Genomic DNA, 15,462 nt, shown 5'->3' on the forward strand with positions numbered 1-15,462 from the left:
TGTGACCTATCCTCCTCAGTTAGGTGAGAGTGATATCCTATTGGAAAGACTCATTGAAAGATTTAAATGAGATGATGAATGTGTTCAATTAATGCATGCAAAGCCCTTAAAGGCTTTTCTTTGGGGGGGGGGGGCGGGTGAAACTTGAATCTATTATCAACTGTGCAAAAGTTTTATTAATTTGTGTTCAACCGAGGAAGTCTGCACTGAGATTACAGAGTCCGAGTACTTTGACTGCCATTAGGTCTAGAGCTGGGATTTACGAGACCGTTAAAAAAAAAAAAATCACTAAATCGCTCTTGGCCTTACTTTTTCTTGTTTATCGGCAGTCTATAGTAGCTACGAAGGACCTAGAAACTGAGGTTGTATGCCTTATTTTTTGTGAAAGTTTACGGCGGAGAGGGGCTCAGCACAGCCTCCCCGAATCGTCGCAGAAATCTGCGCGCTGCGAATGTTAGCCCCAGGGCGCCCTAACTTCCAACACCCGGAGCAATCCAAGCCAGGAGGCCAGCGGGGGGTATGAGGAACCTGGTGTGGCGTTTGGGATGCGAACGCGTGCTCCTGGGTCACCTCCGGCTTTCGCTGGCTGAACCCAGAGACCGAGTCTAGGTGAGCCCGGCGGCGATAAGGGACGCCCGCCTCCGGGCCCCGAGGAGTTAGGTGACGTCACCTCCAGGAGGACTCGCTTTCTCATTAATGAAAAGGGGCCGGCGCGGGCGCATGCGCCGTCAGGCCCCCTTCCCTCTCGCTTCCCCCTCCCCTTTCCCAGCCGCGCTCTCAATCTCTAGCTCGCTGGCTCTCCCTCTCCTCGGGCCGTGGAAAGGATCCCACTTCCGGTGGGGTGTCATGGCGGCGTCTCGGACTGTGATGGCTGTGGGGAGACGGCGCTAGTGGGGAGAGCGACCAAGAGGCCCCCTCCCCTCCCCGGGTCCCCCTCCCCCGTCCCCCTCCCCCCAGCCTCCTCGCCAACGCCCCCTTCCCCTCTTCCCCTCCCAGCTTGGCGCAGGCCCCCCATCCCCACCCCCGTGGGAACGTTCGGAGCCTTTACTCCTCAGACCCTCTCCTCGCCTGTTCCCTCACCTCAGCCCCCGCTCCCCGCCCTCTTCCCGGCCCTGGGCGCCGGCCGACCCGTCCCTCCGCCGCCCCCCGGCCGCGGGGAGGACATGGCCGCGCACAGGCCGGTGGAATGGGTCCAGGCCGTGGTCAGCCGCTTCGACGAGCAGGTAACGGGCTCGTGGCGGGCGGGAGGTGGGAGCGAAGTGGGGGTGGGGACGGAGTGGGTGAGGGGAGGAAGGAGCAGCCGCCTCCCCCGCTGCTGCCTCAGGCTCTGGAGGAAAAGAAGGGGGTATTAGTGGGGGTGGCCTAGGGGGAGGTGCGGGGAAGGAGGGGACCGCTGGTAGCTCGCGCTCCCCTTCCCTCCTAAGTGGAGGACTGGGGCCTTTTCTCTGACTACCCCTCCGACTCTCCATCCTCTTTATCCCAGCTCACCCTCTTGCTATTAGGGATGAGTGACCTGAGGGCGCTTTCTGGGGCTCTCCATCTGGATTTAATCATTATCCCCCTTACTTTTTTTTTTTCTAAACCGAGATGGGTAACTCTAGGGGGTTCTCTTTCCTCAGTGGACCTCAAAACTGGGATTGAGTAACTGAAGGCACCCCAGTGTCGGTCTGGTGTACCCCCAATAGCACGATAACATCCCGCCCCTCCCCCAGTTTCTTCAGCTTCCTCTCTTGGAGGGGGAAGAGTAGATGAAAGCAGGGAAAGCACAGGTTTTCTTACTTTCTGCTCCGTCGTCTCAGCCTGCCCCTAGAGCTCCAGGTGCACACACACTGCACGGTTTTTTGATACCCCACACGGGCGTCCCCCCATATCTTGATGAGACAAGACTGGCTTTTACATTGCTGTTTGCAGTGGAAACCATGGTTCTTTTTCTCTCCTGCTTCTGAAATATTTTTCCCGTTTTTCCTCCCTTGATAATTGCAGTTTCTCCCTTTATTTTTGCCAGCGGTCTGAGAATGTGAATATTGCTTTCTTGAGTGAGCTTCTTGAAGAGTAAGGAGAGAAGGGTGAAAGGAAAATGGGAAACTGCATTTGAGCCAGTGACAACCGAGAGCAGGGACAGCTGGGATGTATAGTCTTGGAGCGGAATAATTAATTCTCCTAGTGTTTTGTTATTGTTTTTAACTCTCACCTCTTGGTTGACAAGAGAACTTTCATTGAGAATATTTGGCTTGGAAAAAAAAAGTTTCATAGCTTGGTGAGGTGCCTTTTTATTCCCTGAGCTTCACTCAGTAAATCCTAGGGCTGATGAGAATAAATGCACACTAGCCTTTTGTCAATGGGAATTAGTTTAACTTTGTTTTGCTGTAGGTAGTTGGGGATGGTTTAAAGGGATTTTTTTTTTTTTTTTTTTTTTTTTTGCAGCTGCAGTTCTACCATGGGCTTCCTTTGATGAGAGAACTGTTTAACATTGTGTCAATCTATTTTGTTTACTGGATGTAGTCATAAAACTGATTATGGTTGCTGAATGGAGGGGGAGGAGGGCTCCACTTTTTTTGATCCATAAACATTTCCTTACAGGACTCATAGTATTTCTGACCTACCTAAAAGCAGTTTGGGAATAGGCAGAGGAATTGAGAAGAAATTTGAGAAAAGACTACATAGATAAAATAGAATTCCGAAGCTGTCAGACTTGAAGAAGTTGTTTCACCTACACTGCTTCCAGACCAAAAAGCATCTAAACCAACTGTATTTACTAATCTATCTGAGGAAGTAAAATGTTACTGCGTATATTAGATTATATTATTGATAGAGCCTTGTAGTTAAAACTTAGTAATTTTTAAGAAGGCGCACAGAAGAACCCCGAAGCTGAACCTTGTAGACAGCATAATCTGGATGCAGGAATTTGAGTCACACAATTGCTCCGCAATTTTTTTAATTAAATTTTGTTTTCTAATGTTTAAACTATTTCTTTACTACTTACCTGTTGATCTCTAGGTTTATATGCCACATATGAAAAATACAGTTTTTCTAAATTTTAGAAGAAATGACTTTGATTATATGGCCAGTAATGCAAGAAAATGTTTTCTTTTTGTTCCCAGTATTAAAAGACCTTAGGCTTTGTTGTTTACTTTGTTATGAATATTGTGGAATCAAACCACCATCTGTTAAAAATTAAGGACATAAGAGCTTTAAACAGAAGCATTTTTTGTATGTTCCTTACGTTGTAATTAAGAGAGATACATAGGACAAATTATTCCTCATATTTTCCTCTTTGGTTAAAGCTCACTGGCTTTGAGATACAAAAGTATAAGGGTTTTTCAGTGTTTGACGTAAGGTACTTATATACATTAATTTATTATAGAAGTAATAAATGTTTAATTCAAATTAGAGTTTACCTTGAGGTGGGAAAGTGAGAAAACCGAGGCACAGAGAGGTTAAATGACTTTCCAAGGTCACATAGTAGTCCTTGATAATAAGAGCTTCAGTATGAAAAGTGTTGAATGCTGGACAATCAGATTTTTTTTTTGCTTTTTTTTTTTAATTTTTATTTTTTTGATAAGTATCCCATAGTGTTAAAAAACAAAGTAAGTGTAGTTAGGAGAGAAGGGTTTACATTTTTATGAAGGGAAGGAAAAAGCCCTGCATGTAGTAGTGAAAGAGATTTGTGTAAGAATCTTAAACAGTTTCAACTATTTTTAAAAGTTTTAAGTTAAGGCTATATTGCCGTACTTTGTTTCACTGGGTCCAGAGGGAGTCAAGCCGCTGCTTTTTATTACAGGGAAGACACAGTATGTTGAGCCAGTGAGCATGTATGAGCATGTACGTGTCTAAAGATGGCAACTCTGTTGATGATTGAATTGATGTTTTAGTTGTATTTCTGATATTTATGGTGATTAAAACAGAAATGCATCACTAGCCACTGCTGATTACATATTGTACTTTCTGATGGATATTGCTCAGCAACTTGGTGCAGTAAACTCAGTTAAAAGAAGTAGTAGTGTTTCATCTTGACATTTTGAACTCAAATCCTTGTTTCTAAGTGGGTAAAATAAATTTCTATAACCTGCTGAGATTGCACCATAACCTAATATGGATGGGCTAAGTTAAATGATTCTTACCAATTTTAAAAGTAATTACCTTTTTGATCAGAGAAACGGTGGTTGCAATGGTAGACATCCACAAAGCTGAATGAATGTACCAGTTGTATCTTCTGCTTCTACTTAACCACCTTCATGGTGCTCAACAGTAAGTTTCTAAGTTGAAATTGCAAATTTTAGGTGTGTAGCTTTAAATTGTGGCTTATTAGCCAGATTACTTAGCAAATTAGAACCTTCACCTAGCTCTCTCTATGTCCACCAGTCTCTATAGGGCTTTGTTTCTGAAAGGGAATAAAGGAAAAGTGGGTATTTGAAAAACATTTTTTAAATAAATTAAAAGATAGGTATCCCCAAATGATTTGTTGTAAATATGTTCATTTAAGCACTACAGTTTCCATATCTGGACAAGTAAAAACAGTGTATAAAAGCCCACAAAACATAACATTTTAAGGAACATATTAGAGAAAAAACGCTGGCTTTTGATTTGTAATAATAGCATACCGGTTGTTGTAAATTGAATGTTAATCAGATGTTCTTTGAATATGTGGTGTAAAATTTACAGTATAAAATGATTGGCAACTGTCTTTGAAGTTACAGCTATATATTAATTGCCCAAACAAATAGATTCGTAAAGCTTTGAAGTTGTTTTGGATTTAAAAAAAAAATCTCCTAATCTTGTTCTTAAAGCCTGCCATTTTTATAAGGTCTATAAGTAGTTGAAAATGAATACTCTTTTGGTGAAGGGTATTATATGGTGAGTGAGAAAAAATGCTTATTCTTTATCCTGGAACTTATCTTAAAAAAAAAATTTCTTCCAACTGGTCCTCAGTTAGTTCTCTGTGCTCCCTTACTCTCTTACCTTATCTAGCATCTAATTTAGTCTTTATGTGATTTCCTTCCTCTTCACCTTCAAACTTATTAAGATTTCTTTTGTCTTAAACATTTGCTTGATCCTATAGCTTTCTCTCTGTGGATAATCTTTTTCTTTCTTTTGTTTTCAGATACTTGCTGCCTCTACTTTTTATCCATCCATGTCCCTTATAACTTTGAAACTAGCTTCTGCCTCTGCTTTTCTCCTGGATTGCTGCTTTCTTGAAAGTGATTCCTTCTGGCAAAACAGTGGTTTTTGCTCAACTGTACTGCCACACTAGTATTCCATTACCCCAGAAACCAGTTTCCTCTAATTCCCAAGACAGTACTGTCTTTGTGTGCTTGCAGATCTTTACATATTAATGTTCTCAATGATCTTTGGACAGATGTGCTTTCCCCAGTATACTATGTTGCCTTGCTCATCACTGAACTTGGATTCTTAAATGGGAGTCTGAATTTTCCTCTGCTTTTCCCCTGCTTCTGTTCTTATGCAAGCCATTAGATCTCTGTGGATCCTAAATTTCCTAATCTGTCAGAAAAGAATTGATTGGAAAATTTCTAAGGTTCTCTTGTTTAAATATTTGATGATTTTATTATTTTAATATCATCTTCCTGAGCCATAGCAGTCTATAAGGGATCTGGCCCCACTTAATTTACCCAACTGTTTTTCTTTATGCCTCAGCATGCACCTATGTTCCAGGCAAGTTGGCTCAGTCTCTTCTGTATATATCATGCTCATTCCTGCATCTCAGCCTTTGTTTACACAGGCCCCTGAATACTTACTTTCATTCCCCCTTTGTGCTTTTCTAATTCCTGTCCATCCTTTAGTGTGCAGTTCAAGCTTCATTTTTCCCATGAAATTTTTTTAGGTTAAATTCACTGCAGTCTCACTTCTTGGTGTGCTTGTCACCTGGGTTTCTGCAGAACCAACTTGTAAGGTTTCTCCCCTCAGGAGGGTTGGACACTGCTTAGCATCATTTTCTTCTCCCCACCCCCCAATAGAGTGTAAACTTTCTGAAAAATAAGAAAACTCTGTTAGAATTCTCTTATAGTCATGCCATGCCCAGCACACTTGTGAGCATACAGTGCATCATTGATGGAATGTTTTCATATGATTTCTGGTTGAAAGACTGGCTAAAAGAAGTACTTTTGGCTTTGTTATAAATGTAAATAACCAAATTTTAATTTAGTTTTTATATTAGCCTAGGTCTTATAAGTTGTGAAGTATAACTAGGAATAGGTTTTTTTTTTTTTTTTTTTTTTTTTTTTTTTTACAAAGAGCTTTGAGGAGGAACTTGTACATATTTATATATCTTCCCATAGAGCTAACAGGTTTTTTGAATCAAGCTTCAGATCTGATTAACTATCTTTGTGATCTTGGTTTCGTCACTTATTTTAAAGTAAGTCCTACATAAGGAAAATTTTTGGCAATGATCTAATAGGATAATGAATGTGAAACACTTTGAAAAGTTAAGTTATTCAAATGTAAGGCTTGCACATTTTTTTTTTTAGTTTACTGATTATTGTGTTTTCAATAAATAAGGGAGATTGACTAGTTCTCTGGATAGTACTCCCGGTATGTACCTGGGGTACATACCGGGAGTACTATGATACATACCTTACTTTAGCATTCACTAACAAATACTTAGGGTACTGAGAGCATCCTTATGTAACATAATAGATGTCTGTAATCAATTTGTTTTCTTTATCTAATTTGTGGCATATGTATTATATAGCTCTTCAAGGTACGGAATTGTAATAGAAAAAAAAAAAGTCATAGGTATCCTGTGAATTTAGCCAGCACCATTGTTACATTTGATTTTAAATATTCCTACACTTATTTTTATTTGACTTTGACCAACAGGAAATTAGATTCTAAACTTTTTATTTATTTATTTATTTATTTATTTATTTATTTATTTATTTTTTTAACTGTGTTTAGCATGGAGAATTCTGTCCTTAAAGGAAAGATTAATGATATAATACAGTTGTAGGCATGCCTTATTTTTTCATCTTTGTTCTTTAAATTACTCAGATCGCTATGAGTAATTTAAAGTTTAGCTTCAAGTCTTTCAGAATTGGTGTTAGGGGGTTCTGTATAGACTATATTGTTGCATTATAACAACATGCTTTTAAGGGTGAGCAATGTATTAATTAAAAACATGTGTTTTGCACATGTGTTCTCTATGCCTCTTCGTTGGAAGTTTCGTGTATATCTGTGTGTGTGTAAGACAAAGGATGGGAGATATAGGAAAGCTCATGTTTTAAAGTTTAAGGAGGAGATTGTTGTATAGAAGAAGTAGAAGGGGAGGTTTGTGGTCAGCTTAAACTGTTAAAAGGATTTGAATCAATACTGAAGTAGAATATGGGCATCTTAAGCTCTTTCTTTGCAGAGGATTGGCTTGTATTTATAAACGCATTGACTATTTAATCTGATATCTTTTAGAATACCATATTTTCTTGAGGGTGGAGAGGGAAAGATGAAACAAAGTTTGTTTTGACCTTGAAGAATAGAAAAGTTAAGGTATTTTACATTGTAGTGACTGTGAATTAAGTTTAAGTTTTTAGTAAATTGTACATTTCTGTACCACAGTTTTCAGTAACAGCACTCAGAGATTGTGCTGAAAAAAAAATTAATTTTAACATTGTAGAATATAAATAATTGGAATTGATAGTACCCTCATTAAAATCTCTTCAGGTGATTGCATATTTGAACACTTTTATGTGTTATATGCTCGTGATATATAGTTATATTCTTTGGTCCTTTTGAGGTTTTGAGTGGCTTTTGAGCCATTGACTGTATCATCAAAAGAGCTTCTGTTGAGACAGGAAAGCCCCAAGCTAATATGGAACCCCATCCAATTATAATGAAGAATTGGAATTATCCTCTAAAACTTTACATATTTTTACTATAAATGGTACTAATTACTTTGCAGTAGCAATAACTTGAGGTGCAAACTTCCAGATTGCATATTTTCTTTAAACCACAGCCTAGCAGTCTTGGTTTGGCTTAGGGTTGCCATTACAGTCTACAAGCTGTTGCTTGCCTCTGTTCATATTTTATAGCTTTGAGCGGCTTATCCTATTGAATTTCAGAAAACTTAACTTTTCTTGATGAAATCCTTCCCTTCTCCACTTCATGTCCCCCAAGCAGGGTAACATATCTAGTGCAAGAGGAATGAAGTTAATTTAGTGCACAGTAGGACTTTTAGAAATTTACTTTAAAGGAGTTTTATTTAACTTACTATTAATCATAGTTATCTACCTAGATAACGACCTTATTGGTAACTATGCCTCCTAGCAATCTCAAGTGACTCTTTTCTGTTGAAGTGTTGACAGCTTTCCTTGAGTAGTCTTCATAATAGTTTGGGCATGAGAAAACTCTTAACCACCTCAGATTTGTGATGGCAGCAAACCACATAGTAAGATAAAGCGCTTTTGACTGTGCAACATTTGTTGTGGCCTTGGGCAAGTCACTTTACCTCTCTGAACTTCAGTTGTCTATGTTTTCATCTAAAATGGGAATAATCCCTGCCCTACTCACAACATGGGCTTGTTTAGTGTCTTAGGTGTGAATCTTTTACATTAAAGGAAGCTGTGAATAATGGTGATACCTGACATGTATTACCATTATCATCCCGTGCAGTATTTTTTCTAATCACTCTTTATAGTTTGGTGATTATTATTATTACTTCTGCATGAGAAGAAATCAATCTATAGAGGTAAAATAACTTGTTCACAATCATGTGACATATAATTAATTGAGTTTAGAGTATAGGTGTCTAAATCCTTAAGAGCAGTAACTTTTTAATAAATAGAGCTTTTAAAAAAAGATCTAAATTTTCTGAACAGATAGCACAAATATGTATAGTGAGGAATGTATTGATTCTTCAAAGATGAGAGGTTGTGTTTTTACCTTTTATGCTTGTATTAGAGTATCTGAAAGTCTTTTTTGATTGGTCATGTGTTAGAAATAGACATGAATTTTAAATATTTTTTATTTCATTATTTATCATCTTTTCACCTTTCAAAGCTTCTCTGATTGTTAGAAGAGGTCGTAACATTGTTCCTCTTTAGTTTTACAACATTGCTTTATATTCATTGCAGACTTTTAGGTGAAGAGAGTTGAATTTCAAGGGTGAGAGAATAAAATTTGTGAGACTACCAGTTGGAATGTATAATTATAAATATGAGATTATGCATTTCATTCTTTTATCTTGGCATCTCACAGTCCAGTTTTATAAAATTGGTTTTCACACTCTTAAGAACATATCAGTTAGGATTTGATTAAATTTGAAGCAGTCTTTTAAATTTTAGTAGTATTCGAGTGCCTTGTCCTGTTGGATTCCTGGGTGTTATTTCTTTTCTTTTTTTCTAGTTTTTACTTGTTATGTCAACTTTTTTGGCACCCCACCCCCAACAACAACAGCTCTCAAGTCACTCATTTTGTTCTTTGGAATATCTTTCCATTTCTTCCATGCTTACCCGTGCCTTTTACTTCTGTCCCAGCTCAGGGTTGGGAAAATGTTTTGCCCGTATGCTCCAGGCAGATCTTCATCCTTTTGGGTAAAAAACTGAGGATGAGGTTGGGGGGGGGGGGAGGGTGATGCATTTGTATTTCCTGTTATGTTTCAGTTTTTGGCCTTTAATAACTGAATTTGCAGTTAGGAATGGAAGAGAGAGGAGATTTTGTTTTGGTCAAATGTTGGTAACAAAGATCAGTGAACACCTGTGCTCTGTTTTCTGCCTTGACATGAACTACCTTTGCGATGTTATGTAGATCTCCTAAATTTCGAGCTGTTCCATTGTCTATAAAACAGGAGAAATATGATCTGACAGTCTGAAACTTTTATAATTCTTAAAATGGATTGATTTCTGGTTAATTTTTTAGAGCCAGTCCTCTGGGGGGCAAAAAAAAAAAAAAAAAAAAAAGAATTCCAGTCACTGATTAGTCACAGATCTTTAGTTAGAAGGAATCCGAGATTATTTAAATCCACTTCTGTAATAGCCCTGGCAGATGATTGTCCAACCTCTGCTTGGACATTTATTTTTTAAAAAATACAGTGGTAATTCATGTTTATTGTAAAAATACAGAAATGAACAAAATCATGAAAAATATATAAAACTCATTTATAATACCATGACTCAGAGAACCACAGTTAAAATTTTGATGTATATAATTAAGTGTGTTGATTTGAAATCAGACCACTTGGGTTTGAATTCTTGGGCTGAGGCTCTACCACCGCTCACTAGACCTTGGCCAAGATACTTTTTCAAGCTGTAATTTCTTTACTTATAAAATAGGGTCAATAATAGTTCTTACTTGTACTTGTGAGATTTAAATAAGAAGCTATATGTGAAGCATGTGGTGCAGTTTTGGGCACATAGAAGGAGATCAATAAATGTTAATTACTGTTATTACTCTTAGGTTGTTGGCAATTGAATGAGATACATTGTTTTATAATCTGCTCTTTTAACAATAATATAATGTGAACATTGTACATATGAGTGCATTTTTTTACATTATTTAAAACTTAAGGAATTATGTAGTTTTTATTTTTCTTAATATTTTAAAAATAAATTTTGAATTTTCTATACTGAATATGTATTTTTATAATCAGAAAAACAGTAAGTGTAAATAAATGTCACTTTATAATATGTGATTAGAATATATTGATATAAGAAATTGTAATCTCAATTTCCAGCAGTGTAAGGTTAACATAAGAGTGGAATCTGAATGAAATGAATATAAAATGATTAAAGTACAAGAGCTTGTTACAGTACCTTTTGCTGTCTGTGTGAGAGAGGACCATGACCTGCCCCCTAGAGTAGTCTTCTTGACAGGTCTACTGATTTTAGTTTGCAGGTTTTCAGGGTTGGTTGTATAGTTGTACCACACAAAATTTAATCAGACCCATTAAAGATATTAGGTTAAATCCTTTTTTTTGTCTGTTATAAATAATACTATGATATGCAATTTTATTTTGCCTTCAGGGTAACCAGAAATACTACATCTCAAGGTAACCCATTCCTTTAGTAGAATTGTAATTGTTAGAAACTCTTTAAGTTGAGCCTTATCCATCTTAATAGATGAGCAAATATTTAAGTGTCTACTTGTAGCAGATGAGAAGCGTTGTGGTAATTGTTGGTTCTTGGTTTTAAGGAACCTAGTAAGGGAGAACGACAATGAGAAAATTATAGTAAGTACAGATACATAGAGTACAGTGGGAATATGTAAGAGGAGTATTTAATTTAGACCAGGCATTCAGGGAGAGCTTGTCAGAGAAAGTGAAGCCTGAACTGAGTGGTGAATTTTGTAGGGTCTTATATGTCATACTAAGAGGTTGAGGAATATGATAAAGGAAAGTGATGGTATGAAGTATCATAGGAGGTAGAAGAAGAAAAGGGTCTAAATTCAGGTGGTGGAATTAGAGACTGAGATGGTAGTAGAGAAGGAAAGAATGGATTTAATTTATAATCGCTATTGGGGTGAAAGAGAGAGAACAGGCAGTTTTAGGACACTTAGTAATATTGGGCAGTATTAAGGTCATAGATGCATTTGGAGACCATATTTTTGTTATTCATGTTCATGGTCACTAGAATTGAGATCAGGAGCAGTTGAGGACCAGATGTTGGATAGATGCTTCACCCTGACAATGAAGTCACCTAGATTAAGGTCACCAGATTTAGCAAACAGAAATAACAGGATGCCCAGTTAAACATGAATCTCAGATAAACAATAAATAAATAGTATAAGTATTTCCAAAATATTGCATAGGACATATTTATACTAAAAAATTACTCGTGTTTATTTGAAATTCAGATTTAATCAGAGTCCTGTATTTTATCAGGCAACACTAACCTAGATGATACCCAGATGATGGTGGATGTGAGGAAGAGGAGAAACTGAGCCAGGAGCCAAATTGTTTTGATGATGGGGGGAAATATCTAGAAAATTCGTAGGTGACTGTGATAGATTTGTTGGTGAGTAGCACATGAGTCATGAGCTTTAAGGAAGAGTGGGAAGAGTAGAAAAGTAGAATTTGGCCTCCTTGAGTTATCTATTCATTGTTCCTAATTCTGTCTTCTACAATTCTTCAGAATAAGTTTATCCCTTTAAAATTATTTGAAAACAAATCTTAAGTACTCCCTAGATTTCTCTGTTTTTGTTTTTCAGAAAAAAATATACATTCAACCATTTCTTATAAGACATTTTCAAGACATCTCACCATTCTCGTTATTTTCCTCTTGAGGCAGTGGTGGTCCATTCTCAGGCATACCATTTTTCATTCTTTCAATATTTTTGTATATGAGGATGTTACATACAAAAGTCTATATATATAAGACTTTTAAAAATGGCTTAAAAAATGCTTGCCTTCACGTATACTCTATTTTTGGTGTTTTTCTGATTACCAGTATAGTAGACCTATCAAAGAATGTTAATTGGTATGTATGTACATGTCTGTTTTTTTTTTTAAGTTTTATTATGAAAAATTTCAAACATGTACAAAAGTAGAGAGTTGATTGTTAATAAATTCTCATTTGCTCATTACCAGGCTTATGTTCCGTTTTATTTCATCTATACTCCAACCCATTTCCTGTTCAGCACCTCTCCATTATTTTAAAGCAATCTCATTATCATATCGTTTTAGCATGACTTATTCTCAACTCATAGGGACTTTTAAGAGCTGTGTAATATGAAAACAGTACTCAATTAGGAATCAGAAGACTCAAGTTTGAATCCTAATTTTGTACCGAAGAATAAGTTAACCTGGGCAAGTCAGGCTGCTTGAGCCCTAGATTCATAATATCTTGAAGAGCACGTGTGTGGTTTGGGAGGGGACATAATGCTACCTGCCCCTTTTCATAGGACCCAGTGTAAATCAAAGATATAAGGCAATGCGAAGGTACTTTGTAAACTCTAAACTTAAAGTGAAAGCATTTCACACAGGTAAGATTTCATTATTGTTAATAGGTGCTTCTTCTATAAGTGCTTAAAGGTCATCTGCATAATAATCAGTCTTAAAATTATCTGGATGTTGATATTAAATTAAATCCATAGTCCTGAGACCTTTTCAACTTTATCTACCACTGTGTTTTGACAATTGGGCAACATTTTTTCATTCCCAGTGTGGCACTTTTCTATTTTTCATGACTTCTCAAAATTCACTGACAGCATTTTTCTTATCACATTTTAAAATTTTCACCTATATGCTTGGATTAATTAATGTAGACTTGAATTTAGATAAAGCAAGTAGGTGGGGTCTTTATGCTTTATCTACCTATCTACCTAAGAGTCCTGATGGCCCTCAACAACGATTTTTCAGATTTGAAGATCATTTTGTTTTCTGCTAGAACAGTTAAAAGCGAAATTGAATTGAATCATTCTGCTTTTAATCTCCTATTGGTATTATACCATGTACTCTAGTGGTTCTTGTCCTTTTTCCTCTTGTTAATATAATTTTAAAAGTCTGTAAATATTTAACATTTTATCTTTAGTGTCTTTAGTGATTCTGAACTTTTAACTATATTTTTTACTCTTCTATCAGTTTGTCAATTTTATGAGTGTACATTCGTTCTTAAACATCCTTATAACTACTGAGCGCTTGAGGAGGGGAAAGAAGGAACAGCTGGTACAGAACAGTTAGTTTCTTTAGAATTGCAAGCTTTACCAGATAATTTAAGACTTGTTAAAAGTACAGATTTCCTGGCCCCACTGAATATCTATGAGTTCTAGAGGTATGGACAATGGGTTATAATTTTTAAAAAATTCCCTGAGTCATTTTGATGTAAAGCTGCGTTGTGAATCACTGCTATATGATATGCAGGGAGACTTTAGTTTCTGGGTAATATTTAATAGGTCACAGTACAGTCATCTATACCACTGTAACAAGTAGGAAAAAACTAGATGAACTTTTAAAGTCATAGTTTAAAAAATATTGGAAGGCTGTAGAATTGAGGAGGACTAGATAAATTAAAATTTCAAAGATAGAACAACCTTTTAGGTGAGAAGCGAATTGCTGACATTTGCTGATTCTGGACACAGATTGAAGAAAAAAGATGAAGTTGAGGTGAATTGAGTCTTACCAAAACTAGTATGGCGCTGACACAGTTCAATTCCTGAATGGGTTGAAATGATCGGCCTCATTCATCCCTTTTGCCTAAGAGAATCAATGGAGAACTCTTATTAGGAAGACATTCTGGAGTTTCTGAGGTTCTTTCCTTTATAATATCCAGAATACAGTGTACAATTTCTCAAAATTTGAAAAGGTGGAAAACTGTGACCCATAATCCTAGAGTCCTGCATCAAGTTTTCTAGAAAAATGATAGTAGTAGACTCATAGGTAATTGACATTAGCAGACAAAGACTTTTATATACTAAAGGAAATAAGGGACATGAGGGACAAAATGGATGAAAAGTTGGAGAATTTCTATACAGAATTGTAATCTATAGGAGGGAATTAAATCAATATTCTAGGAACCAAAAACAACATCAGTTATTTAAGGTCTTTCAACTTATACGTTAACTAGAAAACTTTGATGCAGGACTCTAGGATCTCATTCCACCTCTACTCTACTCTTCAGTGTTCTAAAGAAACGGGAAAACAGGTCAATTGAATATGTACTATTTAAGTTCCACGAGAGCAGGGACTATATCTATCTTGTTCACTGTTTTACTCCCAGGACTTAATACACAGTGCCTGGCACATTAATAACAAATAACCCACAACAACAAAAGCCCACAGTATCTGAAATTAATTATTCATTGAATTCATTGAATGGATTTAATAACAGGTAATAACAAAAGACAAGATTAAAGAATTTGTAGACAAGTCAATAGAAAATATCCAGTTTGAACACAAGAAGAAAAAAGAATGGAAAAAGTATTATAGAACCTAAGAGATATGTGGAACTCTAGTAAAAAGTCAAATAATGCACAATTGGAGACTCAAAAGTAGAGAAGAGAGATGAGTGTGGAAGCAAATATATGAAGTGATAATGTTAAGACTTTTTCCAAAATTGATAAAAGACATTAATCTGTAGATTAAAGTGGCTTAGCAACTCCCAAGCAGGATAAATACAAAGAAAAGTACACTTATGCATATTTTAATTGAACTGTTGAAAACTAGTGACAGAAAAACCCTTAAAAGCAACAAGGAGGAAAAAAAGATGCATTACTTTCAAAACAACCATAATATAACTGATGGCTGACTTTTGAACCCATCTGTGGAAACTGGGAAATAATGAAAGACATTTTTAAAGTGTTAAAAACAAACAAATATACCAAGTTAGAATTCTATTCCCAGCAGGAATATCCTTTATAAATAAAGAAATTTTCACACAAAAGCTGAGAGAATCACCAGCAGACCTGTTCTATCAGATTTACCAAAGGAAGTTCCTTAGGCAGAAGGGTAGTGTCTCAGATGGAAGGATAAAACTATAGGAAATAATGAAGACCACCCAATTGGATATGAGTAAATATACACCCAAT

The 15,462-nt window shown here is 36.7% G+C and overlaps 1 protein-coding gene across 12 annotated transcripts in view; it reads left to right on the top strand.

The window, feature by feature from the left end:
• The first annotated feature begins 776 nt into the window (after window positions 1-776).
• Window positions 777-15,462, top strand: part of NF1 (neurofibromin 1) — a 208,471-nt gene continuing 193,785 nt past the window's right edge. For 4 of the 12 annotated variants that reach the window (XM_036222961.1, XM_036222968.1, XM_036222969.1 and 1 more), the window contains exon 1: window positions 953-1,223. In XM_036222961.1, the coding sequence (XP_036078854.1) occupies window positions 1,164-1,223 (60 nt within the window). In that variant the 5' untranslated portion in view covers window positions 953-1,163. Of the gene's footprint in view, window positions 1,224-15,462 lie in introns of all 12 variants that reach the window. The other 8 variants (XM_036222966.1, XM_036222965.1, XM_036222963.1 and 5 more) reach the window with 5 other exon arrangements.

This window comes from Rousettus aegyptiacus, unplaced genomic scaffold (genome assembly GCF_014176215.1).
Source record: "Rousettus aegyptiacus isolate mRouAeg1 unplaced genomic scaffold, mRouAeg1.p scaffold_m13_p_6, whole genome shotgun sequence".
NCBI lineage: Eukaryota > Metazoa > Chordata > Mammalia > Chiroptera > Pteropodidae > Rousettus > Rousettus aegyptiacus.